The sequence below is a fragment of the Ambystoma mexicanum genome, chromosome 7q (assembly GCF_040938575.1).
Source record: "Ambystoma mexicanum isolate Mex_15411 chromosome 7q, UKY_AmexF1_1, whole genome shotgun sequence".
Lineage (NCBI taxonomy): Eukaryota > Metazoa > Chordata > Amphibia > Caudata > Ambystomatidae > Ambystoma > Ambystoma mexicanum.
In genome coordinates this window covers 723161782-723187135 of record NC_090941.1, presented here as the reverse complement: position 1 = coordinate 723187135, position 25354 = coordinate 723161782, and the positions used below count along the sequence as shown (strand labels likewise).

At 48.0% G+C, this 25354-nt stretch overlaps 1 protein-coding gene across 7 annotated transcripts in view; it reads left to right on the top strand.

Annotated features, from left to right (window-relative positions):
* The window catches only part of PARP4 (poly(ADP-ribose) polymerase family member 4), a 2748946-nt gene that overhangs the window by 864054 nt on the left and 1859538 nt on the right, over positions 1-25354 (top strand). For all 7 annotated transcript variants that reach the window (XM_069639202.1, XM_069639198.1, XM_069639200.1 and 4 more), the window contains exon 17: positions 10160-10246. In XM_069639202.1, coding sequence (XP_069495303.1) covers positions 10160-10246 — 87 coding nt within the window. The remainder of the gene's footprint in view (positions 1-10159; positions 10247-25354) is intronic.

Sequence of the window (25354 nt, the reverse complement as noted above, 5' to 3'; positions counted from 1 at the left end):
TGCGAGTGATTGTTAAGCAGAAACCTGTGCAGTTCCCTTAGGGACCACTGCAAAATATTTAAGACTACAGGTGTTTGGCAGTAAACCCACTTGGTAGCAGTCTGACCCACACAGATTCACTTGGTAGCTGTGGCTGAGCAGTCAGAATTCCCTCAAGAAGGTTTAAGCAGTATATAGAGTATACACAATAGGTACAGAGACACAGTAGCACAAGCAAACACTGACCAGAGCTTTGGTGTAAAGGTATATAATTATTTATTTAAAGACACACTTGTAATTTACACTAGCAAAAAGAGGTGAGTAAATTCAGCACACAGTCACTATCATATATATACAACCCTAATTACTTATTAGACAAGTCTTAGTGAGAAACGCCACTTATTTTCAGACAGAGGTGAGCGCTTCACATAAGATGGCACTCTAATAAGTTATAAAAAAGGGAGGGAAAAAGGCAGAGTTATGGAAGCACACAAGTTTCAATACTTTTACAAGAACCACAGTAAGGCAGGATAGGCAGAGTTCTACTGGAGAGCAAGGAAGTCAATTGCAAGGCCTACTCTTGAAGAGAGCAAGCAGAAGGGGGTCCAGGTTTACACAGTGGTGTTATGCCCAAAGGGTCTTGTAGATAGTTCGCACAAAAAGGATGAAATTAAGGTCAGGAAAAGTTAGCTAGGTTGTCCCAGGCCAGCCCAGGTTAGAAAGTCGAGGCTTTACTGTCACCCCGAACGATCTGTCGCAAAGGAAGCCAGGCGGGACACAGTATCTTAAGTGTGAAGGAAGCTCCAGCGGGGGCAGTTGTTCCTGGCAGCGGGTGCAAGTCGGTGTTTCGTCCAGAGGAAGAGGAGGTCTCGCCGTGGAGGAAAGATGAAGGTCGTTGCACTGCCAGGGAAGAAACCAGCCGCGGAGTTCTTCGGTTAAAAGTCACTACTCTTCTCTTCGCGGTAGTGGTAAACCGTGGTATTCCGGTTGCCGGGGTGCTTGGCACGAGCAAGGCGGCCACGAGATGCTCCAGCAAGGTGAAAACTGGTTATCCCCACCAGTCAAAGGAAGAAGACTCTCCGGACTGGTTATCTCCTCTGTCGTCGGGAAAAGTGGTGAGACGGTTCAGCAGGGCTCCACCGGTGGTGTCGTTGCAGGTCGGCTCAGCTTCTCCCTCCTCGGATTCTCAGGTCCTGTGGCGACTTCTGATGTTCCAGTCCCCAAAGTCCTGCTTTTATGCAGCAAACCCCATTAATTCAGCCTAGCTGTCAATCAAACATGCTAAGAGGTGAGCCGGCCGGCTCACCACTTGGGCCAATCACACAAAAGTGCGACTTGAGTTACCAAGGTAACTCAGTCCAGGGTGCCTAAACCCCCTCCCACACCCCCTGTGGTACCCAGACAGAGTGGCACCACTTTTGGAGGCTTCTGTGGAGAAGCCCGCAAAAAAGTGGAACAAAGGGCTTGACTTGGGTTGGAGTCACAGAAGAGAACACAAACGCCATTTTAGAATCGAGTTCTGGCAAAAAATACCAACCGGTGAATTAATATTAAATAAATAAACCGGCGGTATGTTCGAGGCTATAAGAATTAAATAATTAAAGTTGGTAGCCTCGAACAATGGGAAAATCCCATAGAGATATATTCGCGGTCGAATATAAAAAGTAGTATCCACTGCCACCAGCCAAAACTCGATCATGGGGGACGGAGACGTGCCCCCTCGAATAACAGACCCCGGCGCAATCGAATTGCCCCGACCAGTATGTCCACAATATGATGGTTTGTACTGGTTTCTGTTCATAATTTGGGACTAGTAAAGCCAATGGTGACTTTACATGCCCTGGGAGACAGTAGTCAGTCCCAGGGTATGGAGTCTATGTTGGGGGGTCGCTACGACACCCCTGAGTTACGGCACGGAGGGTGCTGTGTAACCCACATCAAAAACACATGAGACCCTATGGAGTAAAAGACCCCACAGCCCATGAAACACATGGAAAGATAAAGGAACACCTTAAATCATGCCTAAGAGTGGGAGTAAAAGAGTCTCCCTCTTAGCAGGAGAAAAAAAATAAACCCCAAAAATCCAGCAAAGCTCACTAGGTTTGGGAAATTAGCCTTTACAGAGAATTCTCCCTAACTGTGATGAAGTTTAAATGCCCCTTCTTTCTTCTACCTCTCCCCTGAAACAATATTCAGTCATTCGGATGGATCTTGCAATACCATTGCCAATATGGCTGGGAATGTTTTTAATTTTGCTGTTGATGATATTATTGCTTTTATCAATGGATTTTTTACTTCAGCCTATTTGATTCTGTATTTTAGACCATTGTATTTATTCTGAATTTGACTGTATTTTGAATATGCTTTTATGATTTTCTTTCCGTCACTAGCGGCTAGTCAGATGAAAGTATAATTAAATCTATCTATCCATCTAGCTTTGCCATGAGTCCCTGAAGTAGTTCTTCTAGTTGCTCACGATGATCATGGTGCTTACACATGTGCACACCTATGGGCAAATGGTTTACACTTTAGTTGCAGTACATCTAAGGATTGCTCAAAGGTGGAAACAACCAGAACCCCCACTGTTGGTACATTAGTGCACTAGCCTTTGAGGGATTTGTAAAATGGAAAAAAATACTGCTGTGAATAAGGATGGACTCCATACATCTGTGGACATTTGGCAACCCTTTAGTAGCTTTGCTGTTGATAATGCATGATAAATAGTGGGAAGGTTGTTTTGTAAAATATTTCTTAGGCCAGTCGCATATGAATAGACTTCAGGGCAACTGTGAGGATGACCTAAAAGCGTGGCAAATTGAGCAGGTTTGATAGGCATAGTGTGAGGGGTTTAAGATGGCGTATTCTTTAACACAGAAGCCTTTGTAGATCTTGTGAATTGGGAGTTGTGTGATGTCCAAGTATAGTAGTCGAATTGCCATTCCCTTTTTTTTATTTTTCCTCCTGATGCCGCCCTTTTCCCACTGATTCATTTATACATTCTTGCACTGTGGACCTGCTCCGTCTACCTCTGTTACTGTTTAGATATTGGTAATTGCTCAAGATGTTAGATAAGAGACATGTGGCCTCATTACGAGGCTGGCGGTAGCCCTGCCGTTAATGCAGGCACGGCTACCGCCAGTATTTTATTTTTTCTGGCGCGCAGAAATGGGCAATTACTGGGTCATTACGGCCTTGCCGGACCCGGTATTTGCCCATTCCTGGGCGCCGGGAAAAATTCTTCCCCATGGGAATGGGGAGGTTGGATGCACCAGCACCATTATGAACGGTGCCTGTGCATCCGACATGCTGTGCTCGTGGGTGCCTTTCTGCCCGCCAGGTCCAACCTGGCAGGCAGAAAGGCACCCGCGAGCACAACTCGTAGTTTACCGGTCCGGGAACTACGGTACGGGCATGCTTACTGGTACCGTAGTTCCCGGACTGCCAAAATTATGAGGCCCATGGAATTTGGTTTGAATAGTCTGAGTAAGCTCTGTTATGAGGAAGGAGTACGTTCTGAATTTGCATTTGTGGGGATCATTATATGAAATACATGTTTATGCTCATTAGATACTGAACTGAGCTAAATGTATTGTGCAGTGTGGAGGTTGTTGCAGATTTTCTTTTACTTTATCTAAAAAACTACAATAGAGGTTTTCATAAAAGGATAGAAGCATACATTGTCCCACCATAAAGTGCCATTTAGTGCCTCTTTCTTTGACGTCTTCTATGGGACAAGGATTGTATTTCCATTACCCTTATGGTGTTGGTGACAAGTTCTCTGATTCTAATTTCAGTTTCCTATCTGACCAAATGTTTTTGAAGTTGTACAATATATTACCCCACCTCTTCTTCAGAGCCCTTATCTGACAAATAAGTAGCATGATGTAATGCTTGGAAATAACTAAACACCAATATGAAGTCCTATATGACGTCAAATAGGCTAGCATGGAGATAAAAGGTAGGCATAAACATGTGCCCAATTGCTAACTTTCAAACTCGAAGATCTGGAGTGTAATCTCGCCTTTGCTACTTTACCAAAACGGTTTGATGTTGGGTAAATCAATTTATCTTCCGATGCTTCAGTCCCTTTGTCTGCCTTTTTTGGCTTTTGCCCAAGTAAAATCAAATTTCCCTGTACATACTAGCGGGCAACTGCCCCTTCTCCATATTTAAAGGTTTGTAGGTGGAGCTTGACTAGCTTGCTCATCTGCCATTCTAGAAGCAGGGTGTGGGCATTTGCAAAGTGAATGTAGTCATGTATACTGCTGCAAGTGTTGTGGTCGACTAGCAAGTAATATGGCAACAACTGGCCTGCTCCCATACTGTACACATTCCTTTAAGAGTATGCCTTCTTTTTTTCTGAGGCTGAATCCCTGAAGGTGTGGGTGCATGTATAACAATCTGCCGCCCTTGTCAGCTATACGCTTTGCTAATGGCTTTCTGTGTTGTGGAACTGATGGTTTCCGTAACACTGCTTGACTGCACAAATGTCCAGAATTTGGTCACTATTTTTTCTCCTACTCTTAGGCATGATTTGAGAATGTCCTTTGACTTTGTAATGTGTTTTATGGGCTATGGGGTCTTTTACTCCATAGGGCTTCATGTGTTTTTGGTATATTTGTTACACAGCACCCTCAGTGCAGTAACACAGGGGTGTCATAGTGACCCCCAAACATATACTCCATACCCTAGGACTGATTACTGTCTCCCAGGGCATGTAAAGTCACCATTGACTTAATAGTCTTAAATTGTGAACAGAACCAGAACAAACCATCATATTGTGGAAGTACTGGTAGGGGTAATTCGATTGCCCCTGGGTCTGTTTTTCAAGGGGGCGCTGTCCGACTTGCACCCGCTGCCAGGAACAACTGCCCCCGCTGGAACTTTCTCACCATTTCAGGTACTGTGTCCCGCCTGGTCTCCCTTGCAACAGACTGTCCAAGGTGTCCGATAAATCCTTGACTCTCTATCCTGGGGTGACCTCGGACCTGTTAACATTACCTTTCTATCTTGATCCAACCTCTTTTTGACTTTATTGCAAAGACTTTTAGTGCATTTCCACTGTGCGATCTTGGGCACATTCCGCCTTGCTCTCCCCAAGAGTGTGCCTGGCCTATGAACTTTTTTCTCTACAGTAGACCCTGCCTTTCTTGACTTGCTGTGGTTCTTTAAAAGTGTTGGTATTGTGTGTTTTCCTATTTCTGCCTTTTCTCTCCCTTTTTAAATAATTATTGGAGTGCCATCTATGGTTACGCACTCACCTCTGTTTTGCTAAATAAGTGGTGTATTAACCTAGACTTGTCAAATAATTAATCAGGGAGGTGTATGTATTTCTAGTGACTGTGTTTGAACTTGCTTGACATATTAGTGCCAGTGTATTTTTACAAGTGTGTTTTTAAAATAAATAATTATATACTTTTATACCAAAGCTCTGGTCAGTGTTTGTTTGTACTACTGTATTTTGAGCCCTATTTTGTATACTCTATATACTGCCTAACTCTTGAGAGAAGTCTGACTGCTCAGCCACAGCTTCCAGGTAAATCTGGGTGGTACAGACTGCTACCAATTGGGTTTACTGCTAACACCTGTAGTCTTAAAATGTTTGCAGTGGTCCCTAAGGGAACTGCACAGGTTTCTGCCTAACAGGTTTAACCTCTCAGGTTCCTCTCACCCAAGTCCAGGTCATTGTTTAAGCTTCTATACAGTTTTAGCAAAACAGTTTCTAAGTATAGTATTTGATTACAGTTCACTATAGGTTCCCATCAATCGGGCTCAAACCTTTTCTCCTTGGTGGGGTTCCCTTCCCCAAGCTTTCTTCACATTCCACACTATAGGTTCCCCTCTGTCAGGCTCAAACGTTCTTTTGTATTTTGATTCTGCTGTCGACTTTTGAAACTGGGAGGATTTTCGCTCTCACCTCCACATGACCAACCCGACCCTCCTTTCTTTCTTTACTTCCACTTTACATATTTTCCTTCAGTTCCAATGTATTTTGGAAAATGTACTTGTTACGTATGACTTGCTTTTCAAATGGGTCTCCCTCAGTCGGACTCAGACCCTCCTTTTACTTTCACACACGGGTCTCCCTCAGTCGGGCTCAAACCCTCCTTTCGTTCTCTTGCTAGATTCAACAAAACAAAGTTCAACAGTCTGTGAGCTTTTCACTTAACGCTCATCATCTCTCACTTCCCGCTGTCACTACAGCGTAACCTTCATCCCTTGGATACTGTCGCAGACATTTCAACTAAACACAGACCAGGCTTTCTTTGCTTCCCTCAACTTGCTGGTCATGTTAAGATGTTTTCAGTCTTTCGCACCTTTGATGTAGGAGTCAAGGTTGGTACCACTGACGCTTCTGTGCCTCCCCAACTCTGCTGTTCACCCGGTACGGTGGCTGGTAACATTGTGGCACTCAGGAAGACTCTTTCTCCCTTACAGTTGGGCTGTCCTGCTCAATCCTCACAGCCTTTCTGAAATAACGATCTCTCGCCGGGAGGTGGAGGTGTCTCTGGCTTCTTGTACAAACGGAATGTTAAAGTGAATGGAACTTTAACAATGACACAAAGAAAGACATTGGATATCAAATTACGTGAAAACTGCATATAACAGAAAATAACTCTGAAAGCAAAAGTAATTAAAACTTTGAGGGTTATTCCCACACAGTTACAATTTATACATGGAGAACCCACCCTAAAAGAGGGCACAAGAGTGACAAAACTTTAAAAGACAAAGGATATTTTGGTGCTACTGAAATTGTCTTGGCGAAGGGAACCCTGAGACTTGAAACTTTTATTTGACTTGAGGCGGGAGTCTCAAGGATCTTTGGTGCTTGGAACTATGCTACTTGGAACTTGGGGAGGGGAACCCCGAGTATTGGTTAAAATTGTACTATCCTGAACTCAAGAGAGGTACTTGTAAGACTTTTTACTGGAACTGTTTAATACTTGGGGACGGGAGCTGTAGGAAGCTGTAAATTGAAAGAATCTCAGAACATTTCGACAATGTTTCTTTTGGTTGCTGACATCCCTACATATTGTATATTAGTTGTGAGGGAAAGCATAGGTTTTGAACACAGACCGATTCTTAAATTGGACTTTTTGATTCAGACTTTCCTTAGTTTCATTTAGGTAGGGAAATCCCACCTTAACAGGTTTAACCTCTCAGGTTCCTCTCACCCAAGTCCAGGTCATTGTTTAAGCTTCTACACAGTTTTAGCAAAACAGTTTCTAAGTATAGTATTTGATTACAGTTCACTATATGTTCCCATCAATCAGGCTCAAACCTTTTCTCCTTGGTGGGGTTCACTTCCCCAAGCTTTCTTCACATTCCACACTATAGGTTCCCCTCTGTCAGGCTCAAACGTTCTTTTGTATCTTGATTCTGCTGTCGACTTTTGAAACTGGGAGGATTTTCGCTCTCACCTCCACATGACCAACCCGACCCTCCTTTCTTTCTTTACTTCCACTTTACATATTTTCCTTCAGTTCCAATGTATTTTGGAAAATGTACTTGTTACGTATGACTTGCTTTTCAAATGAGTCTCCCTCAGTCGGACTCAGACCCTCCTTTTACTTTCACACACGGGTCTCCCTCAGTCGGGCTCAAACCCTCCTTTCGTTCTCTTGCTAGATTCAACAAAACAAAGTTCAACAGTCTGTGAGCTTTTCACTTAACACTCATCATCTCTCACTTCCCGCTGTCACTACAGCGTAACCTTCATCCCTTGGATACTGTCGCAGACATTTCAACTAAACACAGACCTTTTTCCATCCTGGCATTTAAGTTAATGAATATCTTTTGTTTGAACTTGAAGTCTGTTGTCTGTGTCATACTTCATGATGCTTTCTCAGAGGACAGGCATTTCCTCTTACAAACCCCTATCACGCCACGATGAGGGCCATTGGGAGTGCAGAGTTTTAGGAGTGGTGCTGGCTGGTGGTGGAATGGAACCTTGGAGATGGAACCTCAGGGCGCTGCAGGGTGAGAAGTTGCGTGGGACGGCAGTGGAAGTTGAGATGGATGTTGGTGGACGTTGGGAGGTCATCATTTGTGATCTACTCGAATAAAGGAAGCGACATATTGAAACATTTACTACGGTGTCCCTAGTCGCATAACACAGATGAAGGAAAAATAGTGCTTTGGTGAGTGCAGGTGCTTGGCATTGCTAGTTGTCACTGAGGTGTCAAGAACCCTCTTGTAGGGTATCCAGTGACTGGTTCCCTTTTGTTTTAGTGGCCCCATGGGCCATGTGGACTTGTCGAGAAGGACCATCAGATTCTAACATTCAGGAAGGGTCACATAGTTGAATACAGTGCATCGCTGTGGGTTGATGGGCATCTTAAAGTGGGGAATCCTTAAAGCAAAAAAAGGGGATGCAGAGGTGACACTAAGAGGTGAAACAACCCCATCAGTTCATGAGGGAGTGGCAGGAAATGTGCTTCAGGATTATGGTTGATTTTGCTTTGTGTTCTCTTCTTTTTTTCACAATCTACATTTATTTTTAATATGGGATATAGGGCATTATCCGTCATCACGCTTGCTGCTGTTTACTTATCAAGGACCGCCACCTCGTATAACTGAAAACTTAGATTTGGAATGCGGAAAAACGACATTTGTAAAAGGGGTTTTCACTATTTTGGTGTATTTTCTAAATGCTTGGGGCAAAAGATCAGCACTGTTTTTTTACAAATGTTAGCTGAGGTTTATTCACTCACAAGCATGATGGCCCAATTAATGCTGCATACAGTATGACTAAAATTTAGGATGTAGTGTGACCATCAAAGTAGTGCTTGCCCAGTAACCTCCTAGAGCTCCCTTCGCTATTCCCATGGCAAACCTCTTGTTTGTAGATTTTTTCTGGGTGGAGAACCATTAGCATCCCTAATGCGGTGGTCGAAGTGGGCGGGAGCGGTGTTTCTCTACTTTTTTAAAATTATGTTTTACTGTTCCTATACTTTTATTTTAAAAGAAACTGTTGCGGAATGGTTTTGTTAAAAAAGGAAAGTGTAGGAAAAAGTTGAAACTTGGACTTCAGTGCACTGCACTGAATGTTCACTTAAACAGCAGGCGTGTGTCTTTGGGAGTTTGTAGGGGGCGTGGTGATGGGGTTTGTGGGGAGCAGGGTCAGGCCAGTAGGGAACATAGATCACTACTTCTTTTTGTATAATTCTACCACTGCCCTAATGTTTTGCCGAGGTTCTAATGGTAATAATGCCACAAGTGGCAGGTTGTAGCAGGAAGTAACGTCTCTCCACTCTGGTTAAAGGCTCTTACAAGTAACTTGTCAGGCAGGTTTTATCCACCCAATACATCTATCTAGCCTATCAGATATTGCCTAATTACCAAAGGGAGTGGAATACTCCGATCCTGACAGCCAGTCAGGATCCAGGGCTTTTGGGCAGTAATCCTCCATATGGCTACAGATCTGTTGTCTTTCAAGATCTCAGCCAACACATGAATTGCCTTTTGCTCCTCATTTGCTTGCTTCTTCTGCTCCTCTGCCACATTATCAGTTTCCTTAGCATCTCTCTTAATTTGATCCTTGGTGCAATGTTCATTAAAAGGGACAGCAGCCTTGCCACCCCCCCCCCCCCCCCGATTTTCTATCCTTATAACGCCACTCCAACCCCATTAGGACCCATTTAACCCCTTACCCTACTACCCTTTATATATTTAATATTTTCAGTATTTTACGGTATTATGGTTTTCCGTAAAATGTACCACTCTGAATTATTTTCGGTAAACTGACTGGGTACCGGGCAATACCTGTGATTATGGGCCTACAACTTCAAGTTTTGCCAGTGGCGACAATGAGAGATATATTATTGCAAATCTCACCAGTGATGCATCACGCTCACGCCAACTTACTTACTTACACTACTTGGTACAGCACTTGTGCACTGTGAGGGTGTGCTAAATGAACAAATCTGAACCTGTGACCAGTGGAAGTACTCTCTATTGGGTCATTCAAGTCATTCTTTTGCACTATGATTCACCTGCTCTGTTAGGTATTTGATTGGTTTCAAGCCCCAATCAGTTATATTTCCTGGAAACATCCTCTGTTTTGAGGTAATTATCTATAGATACAGATTTTATTTTCAATTATTCACCATCCAAAGTGCCTCCTCTTTTCAGAATTCACTTTACTTTTCATGTGGTCATGCTTTTCCTTCTTTTACAGGTTAAGGAAAAGAAAGAGGCACATCGCGAGTACAGGGAAGCTGTCAGTCAAGGGCATGGAGCATATTTGATGGACCAAGATATGCCAGTAAGTGTCACTGATACTGTTATACTCTGTTGCTAATCGTGTGAGTTTGAACAGAGCTGTACAATTGTTTACAAAATAACAACATGGATAGTTAATGAGAAGGAATTACAGTGTATTAGTGTACACATCAGCAATCACACAGCGTGAAATCATTATTCATTGTTTAAAATGAGAATATACTGAGAATGGCTGTAAGCCACGAAGGTTTTTGTGGAAAGCAGTATTTGTTACAAATTGACAATTTCCAAAGCTGGTATGTAGATAGACAAACCAATGCATTCATAATTAAGTTTGCAATTGATGATTATGAAGGTTGACGTTACAAGTATAAAAAGAATTACTGCCACACTATAAATTTCTGAGCATGGTATTGTAAGTAACCTGATAAGCATTTACTAGAGCATTCAAAAGAAGACTGTGAATGCGCCCTGTGCCTTATCCTGAGCAAATCTAGAAGGGTGACCAAGGGGGACTGGTAACTCCCAAACTAGTGGAGGATGGCCAGTGAGGTAGGGCAGAGGATCCCCTGGCCACCCCCACATATTACATGCCACTGGGTATGCAACAGTCACATGCCACTAAAAAATTCAAGTAGCCCTTTATGGGCCTTTTCAGAAGAGCCCTGTCACCATGCAGAACTTGGTAACCTTTCTCCATCCTAGGCTCAACAAGATGGCGGCTCCAATCTCACCAAAAGCTCCTTACAACATGGAGCACTGAAAACCCTTACTGTGGTTCCCGCAGCAGGCATACCTCGATTTGCATTTGCAGTGCCTATGTGCATTCACAGACTTGCACAGATATGAATTCAAAGATGGTGCAATGTCTTCTTAAAGCCTTGGTTCATCCATCGATTTTGTGCTACACCTTTGGGGAGAAAACGGTCCCCCAGCATCCAATCACTCTACAGCGCCAATGAAGACACAAGGGCAGGCCCTAAAACGCAGAACAGCCTCACAGGAGAACCCACTGAAATATACAACGGACATCCCAGGAAGGGAAGGTGTGGGTATTTGGTGAAGGCCATGGTCAAAGTTTGGAGCAATTTGACCATTCTGTAAGGAAGTTGGAGAAGGAGTTTGGAGGGAGACAGAAAGAATGGAGGAGAGTGGAGATAAGAGGGGGAGAAGAAACAGCAGTTTGGAGATATCAGACATTTGTTGAAGGGAGTCAGCCAGAGGTGGTGGGGAGGAAGACAACCGAAGATGGCTGGAGAAAACAGGAGGTGATGGGTACAAAATGCTAGTAGGTGGTTTGCGGGAGACAACAGATGGTGTTGATTGGCAGAAGGGGTTTGGAAAGCAGGTGGAAACACCCAGTCCCAGTGAGGTTGTAACTAGCGAATCCATTAAGACACAAGAGGACACACATTGCTTAAGGAATGGGGTAGGATCAGAATGGGTTAGCCACAACTGGAGGAGAAAAAAACATGCGGCAAGGCATCAAGGAGAATCAGGATCAGAGTGAAGAGAATGTGCAGTGGGTAGAAATCGGGACCCTAAGAAAGGGAGGTGATCAAGCCCTCTTAAAGTCTTCTTTTGAGACTGTGACACGCAATCCCAGCTGACTCTGTGATAAAGTAAAGAAGAAATGTGGGCAGAGTGTCTGGTGTGGAGGTGTGCATCACCTCTTTATTCTTTGGATCAATTGTGGAAGAGATTGCATCCATACTTATTGCAAGTAAGCAGAAAGGACAAGCAGCGTCGTTCGAGGCGTAAAAGGACTACAAAAACAGTGCTGAAAAAGGACTACAAATCCCTGCAGCGCTCGTAAGCCCCAGAGTCATTGCTGGAACCGCCCCCACTACGCACGCTCAGGTTCAAAAACCTTCAGCCCAGCGAAGCATAGCAGAGTGTCTGGTGTGGAGGTGTGCATCACCTCTTTATTCTTTGGATCAATTGCGGAAGAGATTGCATCCATACTTACTGCAGGTAAGCAGAAAGGACAAGCAGCGTCGTTCGAGGCGTAAAAGGACTACAAAAAAAACGCAGCTGAAAAAGGAATACAAATCCCTGCAGCGCTCGCAAGCACCAGAGTCACTGGTGGACCCGCCCCCCCCGCTACGCTCGCTCAGGTTCAAAAACCTTTGGCCCAGTGAAACGTAGCGGAGTGTGGGCAGAGTGTCTGCTGTGGAGGTGTGCATTACCTCTTTATTATTTGGATCAATTGCGGAAGAGATTGCATACATGCTTACTGCAAGTAAGCAGAAAGGACAAGCAGCGTAGTTCGAGGTGTAAAAGGACTACAAAAACAATGCTGAAAAAGGACTACAAATCCCTGCAGCGCTCGCAAGCCCCGAAGTCACCGCTGGACCAGCCCCCCTGCTACGTACGCTCAAGTTCAAAAACCTTCAGTGAAGCGTAGCGGAGTATGGGCAGAGTGTCTGGTGTCTGGAGTATGGAGGATGGAGACAAGCGGCCAGACGATATGCATCAGACCGTGACTAGTACAGGTGAGAACTACTTGGTAAAGGACGCGGAAGTAGAGGTGAGCCTTCCTATTGATAATAGTGAAAACAGTAATCGAATAGGAGAGGCTGGCTCTCCCGAAGGGGGTGCTGCATATGCATGTGACATTCTACGAACAAATGAGGATTTAAAACCCAACAAAGATGACCATAAAGACTGTAATGCCCCAAATAGTCGGGTGCTCGCCCAGTTCAGCACGCCTGCCCATTCAACGCCATCGTGGGCGTAGACTTACATACGGTTGACGGGGGTGGAGGAGGCGAAGAAAACAAAATGCCATTGACATGAGGGAAAATAAATATGAAATGTGCATGCAAGGAAGGAAACTGCGGGGAGTCACACACAACCCTGTGTACACCTGAGCAAGGGAATACTGAAAAAGAACCAAAAGGTCAGACAGAAGGGTTACTGGAGAAAATAACCCAACATTCTGACTTAGAAGGGCTTCATAGAGGTCCTACTAAACGAAGGAGCACCAGTATGCACGACACAAACAATGGTACGAAAGCAAAAAATAAGGCCTCGGCTTTCCAATTCCAAGAGGCTGCATTGAATTTCGATGGCAAGGGCTTGTACTTACAAAAAGACCACGATGGTCCTTTGATAACCCAGTACCTAGGGGTGGAAAAGTTGGAGGTCTCCCAACAGTTAATCGACTGATTAGCAAGGGAAGTGAGACACTTCGTGGGAATACAAATTTCCCAAACCACCAGGAGGAGAAATCAAGTTGGTTCCCCCAATCCCTGTCACATGGGCTCCCTCTGGAGGGGCGTCAATTTTTCTTCAACGACAGGCTACAGACGCCAAGTACCTTCAGGGGTAAAACGAGCTCACAACCGAAAGTGGGGTTGTCCGCAATACCAGATCAAATGCTTCTGGAAACGTCTCTTAATATAGAGGCAGCAAACGTTACAAACGAAACAGCTTGAGTACTTGGCCTGCCATCGGATGATAATATTCTAAAAAAGGGGGAGAAACATAAATGGTTCGGAGAAATATACTCAAACATGTGAGGAAGGGGTCAAAGAAAGAGACACAATGGAGCGGGAAGTGCAAGCAATTGCAGAAATTAGAGCTGACAAATGTTTGGGTGGGTCTGAGAAGCTTGTGGATTCATTGGAAAATCCTGCCCCCGATCTCAAAGAAAAAGCTTTCCATAGTGTGGCAACCATGACAGCGATTCTTGCCTCATTTATGAAGCTTTATGAGACCCTGAATAACACCCTAGGAGACCATACTACAGTACTATTAATGCTACATAGCAAAATTATATTGATTGAAGGATTCATATTGGCGAATGAAAAAAATCTGGAAAACTCAGCGGCTGGAGTAACTGAACTACTACATAATATATTGGATACCCTAATAAAAGAAAAGGCTGAACGGAGAAAAACTCAATTGTTGCTGAGATTGGGGACAGACCCATTAGACAAACTAAATCCTGTAGAGGTGCGGTTAATTGAAACCAAAACAGGAAATAGCAAGAGTTACGCTCGAGGTGAGACCTCAGAACAATGGATATGGCAAAACATGGAGAAGAGCACCAAAGGGTAATCCCTGTGGAAAGGGAAGAGATAAATGATTCGGAGAGCAGTAGTACCGGCGAGCATCCTCAGAATGAAGTGATGCTCCCTAAAGTCCAGTTACCCCCAGAGGTTCAGGACGAAAATCAAGGACAAGGGAGAGAGGAGAGTAATTCCAAGGTCGGTACCCAAAACAAAGATATAAAGATACAACTATGAATAAAAGCAAGAAAACCAATAGTAAATAGTAAAAATGTATGATATATTTTCCCAAAAAACTGCTGAGATTACAAAGGAAAAACTGCGCCCGATTCAATTAAGTCAGGCTGAGGTCGAAAAGAATCAGAAAAACATTCTGGTAAAAAAAGGTCCTGGTAAAAAAAGTCACAAAATCTGCCCTCAATAAAGAAAGTAAACTCGAGTAGTAGCAGATCCTTCATTAGGAACATTTAATTTTGAGATTACCAAAAAGTCTACCGGTTGCAATTATTAGAAGAGAATTGGCGATAATTTCACTTAAAGCTATATCTATGTGGAAATCACTCTTTCTTTCGCAAATGTGTAGAAGCCCCGGCGAAGGGAGAATTTTCTATTCTTCAAGGGGCCTTGGAAGACCCAACCAAAAATCTACTACAAGATTGGAAAAAAATCTGCGTTGACTCATTAGCAAGGCTGAACGAAACAGTTGACTCCCCCGTTTTGAACCCAGATCGGATTAAACTGAAATTGTACAGAATAGACTTGATAGATACTCAAGAATCACCGTACAATTACAAACATTATGAAGAATTCTGGGCGAGGCCACGTAAATTAAATCATTTTCCACGGTACATAGCCATGTTCCCTAATCCATTTTTCAGGCAGCCATTTCTACGGCTACGATTGAACTTATTTCCTTCCAACCTGTTGTTGAGCGAAAGAAAGAACGTAAAGATCACCCCAAATTGTAGGCTATGCCATCAAAAGAATGAAATAGAAACAACTAAACATCTGTTAGCGAGGTGCCCGAAACTAATGGTTGAAAGAGAACAGGAGTTGGGAAAGCTTCTCAGCCAATATCAAGTCAGATCAGTTGATTGGTGGACTATGATTCTTGATGGCGAACATAACCGCTCAGCACTGGCTGTAGCAACACTTTTGACACTGATTCAAACGAGATTGGAGTCAAATAGTTTGGACAAGAAGAAAAAAAAGAACTGACTGAATGTTAGTTTGACCAAACTTTCCTCTTCTCTTTTGATTGACATTGATAATATAATATTTTAAATATGAGCTTAACTCTTGTTTTTTTCTGATAATGTTTATGAAAAGTTTTTAAATCTGGTGAACCTTCCAAAGAGCTTCAAGAGTGTGAGCTTTTACTGTTGGATTCTAGAGAGGTGGAATAAGAGAGAGCACAAGTCCTGCAATTGACTGATTTCCTACAGAGTGGGGAAAGAGAAATATTCCTGACTGATCCAAGACGGACGCATTCTTATTTTATTGGTAACTGGGATTCGGTTTGAAGAAGCTGTTGTAGGACTGTTTGGGAAGAAAGTGAGGGCCAACCTAAAATAATCGTGGGAGAGGAGGTCTAGTTTGGAGGTCTGTTCAAGTCCTGCAATTATTTGGTTTCTGCACAGTCATCAGTTTAATGAAAGAATAATATTCCTTCAATCTCTAAAGCATGCTCAGTTTGGCCTGTTGATCTGTGTCCATGATATGAGAGCAAATATATCATAAGAGGTGTTTCTTTAAACATACTTTCTCCAGCATGGGGTCTGGCATGGATTCACATGCTCATGAATATTCCCTGTCGTCAGGCCGGGAATCCTCGGTATAGAAAAAAATCAGTATCAGTTTCGTTTTTGATCTGTCTTTCTTAGTAGCAACCAATCACTGGTCTCTGGGTCATACTCCCCCCAGCCAATGACTGCCCTCTCCCTAAGTCCCGCCTCCGGCAGCCATCCTTAGATTTTTACCGCACGTTCAAGTGTTGGGAGTCCTCGTGCTGTAGCTCTCGAGCTTTTGCTGCGTTTTTGTGCTTTTTCAGGAGATTTTTCTCATTTTTCGGTTAAATAGAGCCTCAAGCTCCACCGTTTCTACATTCGATCAATGGGGATCCGTTTCAGAGTTTTCTACGCCCCTCAAGGGTGAAGATTTCGTTGAGTTACGCTTTTGGAGGATTCCAGAAGTTCCGAGGCCTACTCCGGACATGGCCCAGGAGAAAGGAAGCTCGACGCCCGGGATAGCTGTTCAGGACCTGCCCTGAATGCCAGCTTCAGAATGTTTTCAAGGAGGACGAGCATTCGTTATGCCTCTACTGTCTCCATGAGGACAAGACGCACAAGGAGAAGGACTGTGCGTTTTGTGGGAACATGTCGGAGCGGACCATGAAGGATCGCCACCTCCGTCTCGCCAACTGGCTGGAAGGGAAGAGCCTGTCAGGCGAGAAGAAGAAAAAGGAGTCTGAGTGGTCTTCTAAGTCCTGTGAGGGCGCCCCGGCGACGGGGGCCCAACAAAAGGCTAAGCACTGCGAGTCCGCGGGCACCGGGAGCGCCGAACGGTCGGGCTCCTTGGCTGCCAGGCAGGGCGCATCCTCCCCGGCGCCATCAACCACGAGCCAACGCTCTGGCTTGGGTAAGAGGAAGTCCGAGAACCCGGCAAAGCTTCTGGAGAGGCCCCGGTCAATCTCGAAGATTCAGGCAGAGGGGGAGCGAGGCTCGGACCCTCCCCCCAAGGTGAAGGCCCCAGGTGTCCAGAAGGTGACAATGGCCTTAATTCACCCTGCTAAGACCTCGATTGAGGATGTCGCCGCGGCCCTGGCTCAGCCTGTGGAGGCTACACCAGTGGAGGCTCCCTCAGGACCCAGAGTCTCCCTGCCACCGCGGAGGGAGTCGTCTTTCAGGCCCATTGAGAAGACCCCCACAAAGTCCTTGTTGGAAAAGGTGGGGGAGGGGCTGGTGGCCATCATGGATACGGACACGACCTCTGAAGAAGAGCTCATCGAAGTCGTGGAAGAGGCCCAGCCCATCGGGAGGGATCCCGACGAGAGCAACGGTGTCGCCGACAAGGCTCCTCAAGAGGCCTCGCGCCCGTCGTTTCCCGCGCCATAGGACACCTCAGCGGCCATTTTGTCAGCAATTCAGTCCTTATGCTTGGAGATAAGGACAAGGTTGCCCCTTCCCCCAACGGAGGTACCTGAGCCAGACCCAACTGGGGAACCGGAGCCAGGACCTTCGGAGAGTCCACCGCATAAGAGGAGGAGAATGCATCCTACGCCACCTCTGCCGCCTGCTCTGCCTTCCCCCCAGTCTACTACCCACAGGGATGATAGGCACGGACACGGCTATGGCAGGTACAGATGACGACGGAGGCGACGAAGGGATGTGTCCCCCGTCGCCCCCCTGCTCGGGCGTCCCCGCCTGACGAGATTGGATCATTTCATGCCATGATTTCCAGGGCATCCGAGCTTTTTCAGCTCTGCCCAGAAGAAAAGAAGAAAGAAGGGTTCCTTTACCAACGGCGCAAGGCTAAAAGGAAGACGGTCCTCGCTGTACTGCTTCTTGATGACATCTGGGATGAGGGGCTCTCCCTCCTCAAGAACCCTGCCACGGCGCCGGCAAAGAGGGAACGGTACGAGAAGAAGTACCGGGTCCCCGACGCTGCCCCCTTGTGCCTTTGGTCGTCTCGGCGGCGGCAAAGAAGAAAGCTGGGGGGGCATCGGCCTCGACATCAACTTCCCCGCCGGACGGCGAGGGCAGGAAGTTGGACGCGATGGGATGACGGATCATCTCATCCGCAGCGACGACTATTAAGGCGGGCAACGCCCTGGCTATCGTAGCCCGCTACGACAGGGAGTTGTGGTTCAAAATCGCCCCTCTGTTAGACTTCTTTCCGGACGCCAAAAGGGCTGAGGCCCTTGAAATCCTACAGGATTGGGAGATTGCTTCGGACCACGCCATCACGGTGGCAACGGACATCGCCGACACCGGTTTCCGTCAGTTGGGCAACGGCGTTTGCTTGAGACGACGAGGATGGCTCAAGGCCACGGATTTCCGCCAGGACGTACAAACCAAGGTTTTGGACATGCCCTTCGACGGGAACAACCTTTTTGGGAAGGCGGTTGATGAGTCCCTTCAGGCCATCAAGACAGACACAGAGACTGCCCGGGCACTGGGAGTGCTCCAACAACGACGGCCGTCCTTTCGGAGCTCCGGATGCAGACAAGGTGCCTCCAAGGGATCCGGTAGTGGCTCCTCCACTTACCGCCAAGCGGCAAGATCTTCGTCCCAGGAAGCCTACAGGGGACGCGGCAAGTCAGGTGGTGCCCGTCGTCATCGACAAGGAGGTCAAGAAGGCAAGGCGGCCTCCAAACAAGATTGACCCGACCGTGGGGTCGGGCCCCCAGCCGAAGCACCCCAGTGGGAGGCCGGCTGGCGAGATTCTTCAGCGTGTGGGAATACATCTCTACCGACCGTTGGGTGCTGGATGCCCTGGCCCAAGGGCACGCCCTCGAGTTTCAGAAGAAGTGCCCTCGCGTTCCACCCGTGGCCAGGAAGGAAAATCACGTCCCTCAACTACTGTTGGAAGTAAGGGCGATGCTCAAGAAGGGTGCCATCGAGCTCGTCCCAAAGAGGCTTCGGGGCTCTGGAGTTTACTCAAGGTACTTCCACGTAAAAAAGAAGACAGGAGGATGGCGCCCCATCCTGGACCTACGACGACTGAACAAGTACATCAAGGCACAGAAGTTCCGTATGGTTACCCTCCAGCATGTGCTGGGACAGCTGGAGGAGGGCGATTTACTATCGTCGTTGGACTTGGAGGATGCCTACTTCCACATCCCCATTCTAAAAAGACACCGAAAGTTCCTCAGGTTTGTGGTCCGAGGGCGGCACTACCAGTTCAAGGCCCTCCCGTTCGGATTGAAGTCGGCACCCAGGGTGTTCACCAAGTGCCTCGCACTGGTGGCGGCGCGGCTGCGCCTACAGGGGATCCACGTCTACCCATACCTGGACGACTGGCTCATCCGGGCAAGGACAAGGGAGCTCGCCGTGGAGCACACTGCGAAGACCGTCCAGCTGCTCACGGACCTGGGATTCTCCATCAACTTTCCAAAATCCCACCTGGTTCCGTCGCAAGTCGCCCTGTTTCTGGGAGCCAAGCTCGACACAGTGGCGCGGCTGGCCTCGCCGTCGGAGGAAAGGACCAGGACCATTCTGGGCAAGGTGCAGCATCTGCTGGCCACGGACATGGCCAGGGTAAAATCTATCAAGTCCCTCGTCGGGATGATGTCCTCCTGCATTTATCTGGTGCGCCTTTGCAGGCTTCGGATGAGACCCTTACAGGAGTTCGACGCCCGCTGGATCCAGTCGACGGGCAGCTTCGAGGACAGGATCCCTCAACGAGACGCTCCGTCAGGTGATCGGGTGGTGGAGTACCCGCTCCCATCTGTCGGCGGGCACAGACTTTCAGACCCCAGCTCACCCGGTGACGGTGACGACGGACACCTCCCTGGAAGGTTGGGGAGCACACTCCTGAGATCTTCAAGCGAGAGGCCTTTGGCTCCCGGAGGAGAAGTCTCTCCACATCAACATCTTGGAGCTCCGCGCGGTGTTCTGGGCCCTCAGGTCTTTTCTTCCGTCCCTCAAGGGCAAGGTGGTGAGGATCTTCCCCGACAACACCACCACGATGTTCTACATCCTGAAGCAGGGCGGAACCAGGTCCCCGGCCCTATCCAAGGAAGCCCAAGATCTGTGGCATTGGGCCGTCGCCCAAGGGATGTTTCTGGTGCCTCTTCTTCTGGCAGGAATAAAAAACACGATCGCCGACTCACTCAGCAGGGAGCTGCGTTCGTGCCACGAGTGGGAACTACGCCAGGATCAAGTGGATCGACTCTTCCGACGATGGGGCAAACCCCAAATCGATTTCTTTGCGACGGTGATGAATTCTAAGTGCCGGAGGTTCGCCAGCAGGTTCCCCCAGCCGAGGAGCATGGGTGATGCTTTCTCGTCCCCCTGGGACGGCCTATTTCTTTATGCGTTCCCTCCGCTGCCGTTGCTGCTCCGGCTCATCAACCAGCTCAAGAGGTCCCGGTGCAGGATGATCCTCGTCGCACCGGCGTGGCCGAGACAGATCTGGATTTGTCAACGTCCCCACCAGTCACGCTGCCAACGGACGCGGACCTTCTCTCCAGAGAAGGAGGCGCCATTCTTCACCACAAACCGGAGTCACTGAACTTGCAGGCCTGGCTCCTGCAGCACTAGAGTTTGGAGGGTACGACATCCCGGCCGACTGCAGAGAGGTTCTTGCAAAGGCCAGGGTGTCCTCAACTCTCAAGTGCTACGGACAGAAATGGAAGAGGTTCTCTGTCTGGTGCCGTGCACAGAAGATTAACCCTATTCGGATTACGGCCCCTCAAGTACTGCCGTACCTACTGTCTCACGCCTCCATCAAAATACATCTGGCTGCAATCTCCCGATATACCAGGACGACGGGACAGGCGTCCTTGTGGTCTCATGGCCTGGTGAAAGAATTCATGAAGGGACTATTCCGATCATTCCCGCCGGTGAAGGCCCCTTCCCCGGCGTGGGAGCTTAATGTGGTGCTGACCAAGCTCATGGGGGCCCTATTCGAGCCTATGCATTCGGCGCCTTTGAAGTTCCTGTCATGGAAGATAGCTTTCCTCGTGGCCATCACCTCCGCACGACGAGTGTGAGAGATCCAGGCCCTATCTTGCAAGCCTCCATACTTGACTTTTCATGACACAAGGGCGGTGCTGAGGACACACCCATCCTTTATGCCCAAGGTGCCGTCGGACTTCCACCTCAACAAGCCCTTGGTGTTGCAAGTTTTCTTCCCGTCGCCTTCGTCGCCGGCCGAGAGGACTTTGCACTCGCTGGATGTAGCTAGAGCGCTGAAGTTCTATGTGGACCGCACAAAGAGTTTTCGGAAGACGTCACAGCTGTTTGTGAACTTTGGGACTGTGAATTAAGGGAAGGCTCTCTCGAAGACTTCCATTTCCAGATGGCTCTCCGGCTGCATCATGCACTGTCACCGGTTGGCAAACCGACAGCTGCCCGGCCGTCCGAGAGCCCATTCGACCAGAGCGATCGCTGCTACCACAGCGTTCCTGTCTGGTGTGCCCCTGCTGGACATCTGCAGGGCTGCGACGTGGAGGTCGACGCACACCTTCACAAGATTCTACTGCGTCGATCGGGACTCCAGGGAGGAGTCCAGGGTCGGCCAAGCAGTGCTGCGCAACCTGTCCGCCTAAGGTGAGCCTGGTGAGGAGGTAAGAGATGCTTCATGTTGAGTTGTTGTATTGCTTAATGTGGAGCCTGTTGCCACCTCCCGTGGTTGTGCATGTGTGTACTGCTATGTTTCTCTTATTCATGAGCATGTGAATCCATGCCAGACCCCATGCTGGAGAAGGAACAAGTTACTTACCTGTAACTGTTGTTCTCCAGCATGGGTCTGGCATGGATTCATATGCGAACCCCCCCGCCTACCACTCTGCGGCTCTTCACTTGGTCATACTGCCACTTTAGGTGCTACCAAATCTGAGGATGGCTGCCGGAGGCGGGACTTGGGGAGAGGGCAGTCATTGGCTGGGGGCAGTATGACCCAGAGACCAGTGATTGGTTACTACTAAGAAAGACAGATCAGAAAGGAAACTGATACTGATTTTTTTCTATACCGAGGATTCCCGGCCTGACGACAGGGAATATTCATGAGCATGTGAATCCATGTCAGACCCATGCTGGAGAACAACAGTTACAGGTAAATAACTTGTTCCTTGTTCCATTTTTCATTAAAAAAAATGGATGTATCATTCTGTCTGGAGGTAGGCAAAGGTTAATGCTCTGAGTACGGAGTACTTGTCTAAGCTGGCACACAATGTGCCCTTTGCTGCTGTACGATATCCTGCATCTTGTTAAGTTGCCTCTCACAAACATATTTCCTTATTCCCCCCTGGCCACCAATTGTTGGTATACCTAAAATCAAACTAACTGCACCTCTACACCTTGAGAGGCTACACATAAACTGGACTGACTGTGATGGGGCAGCCTGCTAAATAACCACTCTGGAGACCGAACAAATTTCAAGGGGGTTAAAATTAACGGTAGTCAGAATGCTCTCGGGTTTATGCAAGGTATTTCTAAACCTACCAGGTTCTGGAGATGTTTGGAGTTATGGCCGTCACCGTCACTCTCTCTCTTTGCTTCCCCATCTTCCCCACCTCCCTAACCAAGGTGTCTGTAACTGGAGGTTAGTAGCTGGCTACCTGACTTCCTAGGGATCTTCTAATTCACTCTCCGCTAGGCCCACTTAGTGTTCTTGGGGTGTTATGATGTGGTGCCTCCTTGCGCCCAGGTCCACCTTCTAGTCTTACACACAGGCTCGCCCAACCCTGCCTGTATTATGTCCAAAGATAATATCCTCCCACCGTACTACTGTCCCTCCAATCTCTCACAATACCTTTCCACCTCCACCGTTTGATCTGACTTCTCTTCTCACTTTGCAATTCTATCACTTCTTACTCTTGCTACCTCCTGCTACCTCCGTTGTTCCTTTCCTCCCACTCTACTTCCTTGCCTCCTGCTTTTCCTCTGTTATTTTCTCTCTGTACTCTTACCAATAGCTACTCCTATTCTCTCACTCCCTGTCGCTCCTTCTACTCTTCCAATACTACTGTTATTACTCTGTTACTAACACTATCCCTTTACTTCCTTTACCTTCTCCTACTACTACTGTCAATCTATTTATCTTACTCTTACGTCCCGTATCCTTTCCTCCATGCTGCATGTGCGTCCCTCGCAAGGGAACGGGAGACAGAACCTTTTTCACCAGAAAAAACCTTCTTCCCCTTTAAATTTAGAGGCGCACTGGGGCGCGGCCCTGGGAGCATGCGCTCCCATGACTCCGCCCACTGGTGCCACTCCTCAGTCCCCTTGTCCGTGTCGACGGGTACAGGCCGATTTCACCAGCGCTCCTGAGTTTGTCTTTGGCCATGTAATACCACATGCTCTTCCCTGGATACTTTCTTCTGTCTTTATTGTCTTTTATCAATCAGGTACTCGGCCCTCTGGCGCCACACTCCTCCCTGGTGCATGTTGACTTCAGCGGGCTTCAGCAGGTGTCCAGCCTGCGAGGGGCTCTTCCCTACATCAGATCCCCATGCTCTTTGCCTCTGCTGCCTTGGCCCGACCAAGGATGGGAGGGTTGTACCGCGTGCAACACACTTGCTTCATGTGCTCTGAATAACTAGACAGGCGGAGGGAGCTCTTCAAGAAGTCGCCTCCAGGGGACTTGAAGGGCTTTGTCACACATAAGTCAAGGCCCAAGGTAGGGCTGCTCTTTTCCAGTGCACCCCACAGGGGCGACTCCTTTCCAAGGAAACTCCCTGACTGGAGGAACCTCTCAGGTTCTCACCCGAGCAGGGGTACCGAGGCTAATTCAGCTAACGGCTGTCAGGTAGAGGGGTAACAGTGCTGAGGGGCCGCAAGGTTCTTTTAACCGGTGTACACCCGGGGGGCTATGCCCTTTTACGGCAACATGTCAGAGGGGGTACCTGCACGCAACACTACCAGCGATACTGCCGAGAGCGACACGCCTACCAGGCCGCAGCCCTAGGTGCAGGGTAGGTCTTATGCTCCATCGCCAAGAGTCCTGGAGGAGGCTGAGCCCAGTAAGCCAAGCACAACGACTTTGGCATGTGGCATGCAGCTCAACAAGATGGCTGCTCGTCCAATACCACTCCAAGGATCGGAGCAAGTGGGAGAACGAGTTACAAGGTGGGACTGTTGTCAACCAGGTACCTGGCCTACAGTTTATCCTCTGCAGCGCAAGGCAGGTTTACCCTGCAACCAGCCAGAGTATGCACCGGCCCCAGCAGCCGCACGCTACCCAGTCAATATTACCTGCCACCCCACCGGCCTGCGAGGACAGGTTCTTTGAAAAGTTCTTCACGCTCATGAGATCACGTCAGATGGGCTCCATCGCTCCATCCTTAGATATGTGATCAGGGACATGCTCTCTCCGGCTCCTCCACCTTCGCCAATAGTCATTCCTCCTATGGCTCCAGCTCTGCAGGCCCCAGTGCAGCCCCTGCTGCCCACGCCGGCTCCTTTGATTCCGGCTCCCCTACCTCCCACAGTTCAGGTCGTTCCTTACCAGCCTCCATTGCAGCCTCCGGCTCCGTTTTTCACACCTCAGTCCTCGGTGCCCAGCACTCCCCCGCACGCTCCAAACCAGCTGGACGCCCTGGTGGACACAGACGAGGAAGAACACCTTGACACACCATCGTCAGCCAAGGCCTTCTACGAATGACTTGCAGGTCTGGCAGAGTACTTGGGCCTTCCTCAACCCGAGGTCGAACAACCGGAGGCGGGGATACTGGCCGAGGTCCTCGCTCTATGCCCTGCGGCAAGAACGGGGATCCCGAGGCAGAAAGACGTTGTTGCCTTGGCCAACAACGGGTGGCTGAAACCCCACTTGGCCCAATCTGTTAATTGCTGCCTGGACGCCAAGTATAGGCAAATGGAGGGGGATCCAGTCTTGCTGTCAGCCCACTCTCAACCGCACACTTCGGTGATCGCTGCAGCGTCACTCAACTCAAAGCATCAGTCGTCCTCAGCCACATCAAGGAGGAGAAGATCTTGGAGGCGTACGAGAAGAAGCTTTATTCCAAAGCTTTGCTGCATCTTCGTCAATCCAACGCGGATTCCATCCTGGCAGCCGTTAACCAGAGGCTTTGGTGGGAAATAGCAGACTTCCTTCCAGAACTTCCGGCGCATAGCTAGTCACGATTGAAGGCGGGACTGGCAGAGGCAAAAATGGTGGCTCAAGACATCATGGAGTCCACTGTAGCCCACAATGTCACCTCTGGCCTGGCCATATGCATCGGCACAGACATGAGAAGGACTGCCTGGCTTTGGGCTACTAAATTCAACCCAGACGTCCAGGAACGCATATTGGACCTTCCATTCGAAGGTGGCAACCTCTTTCAATCCACCACCGATGAGCTAGACAAAAAGAAAAAAGAAAAAAGTTCACAAACTGCCAAGTCTTTATCTATCCTTACGAAGGCCACACCCAAGGCGTACACCCAGCCACATCAGCGCTCTGACAAGGGG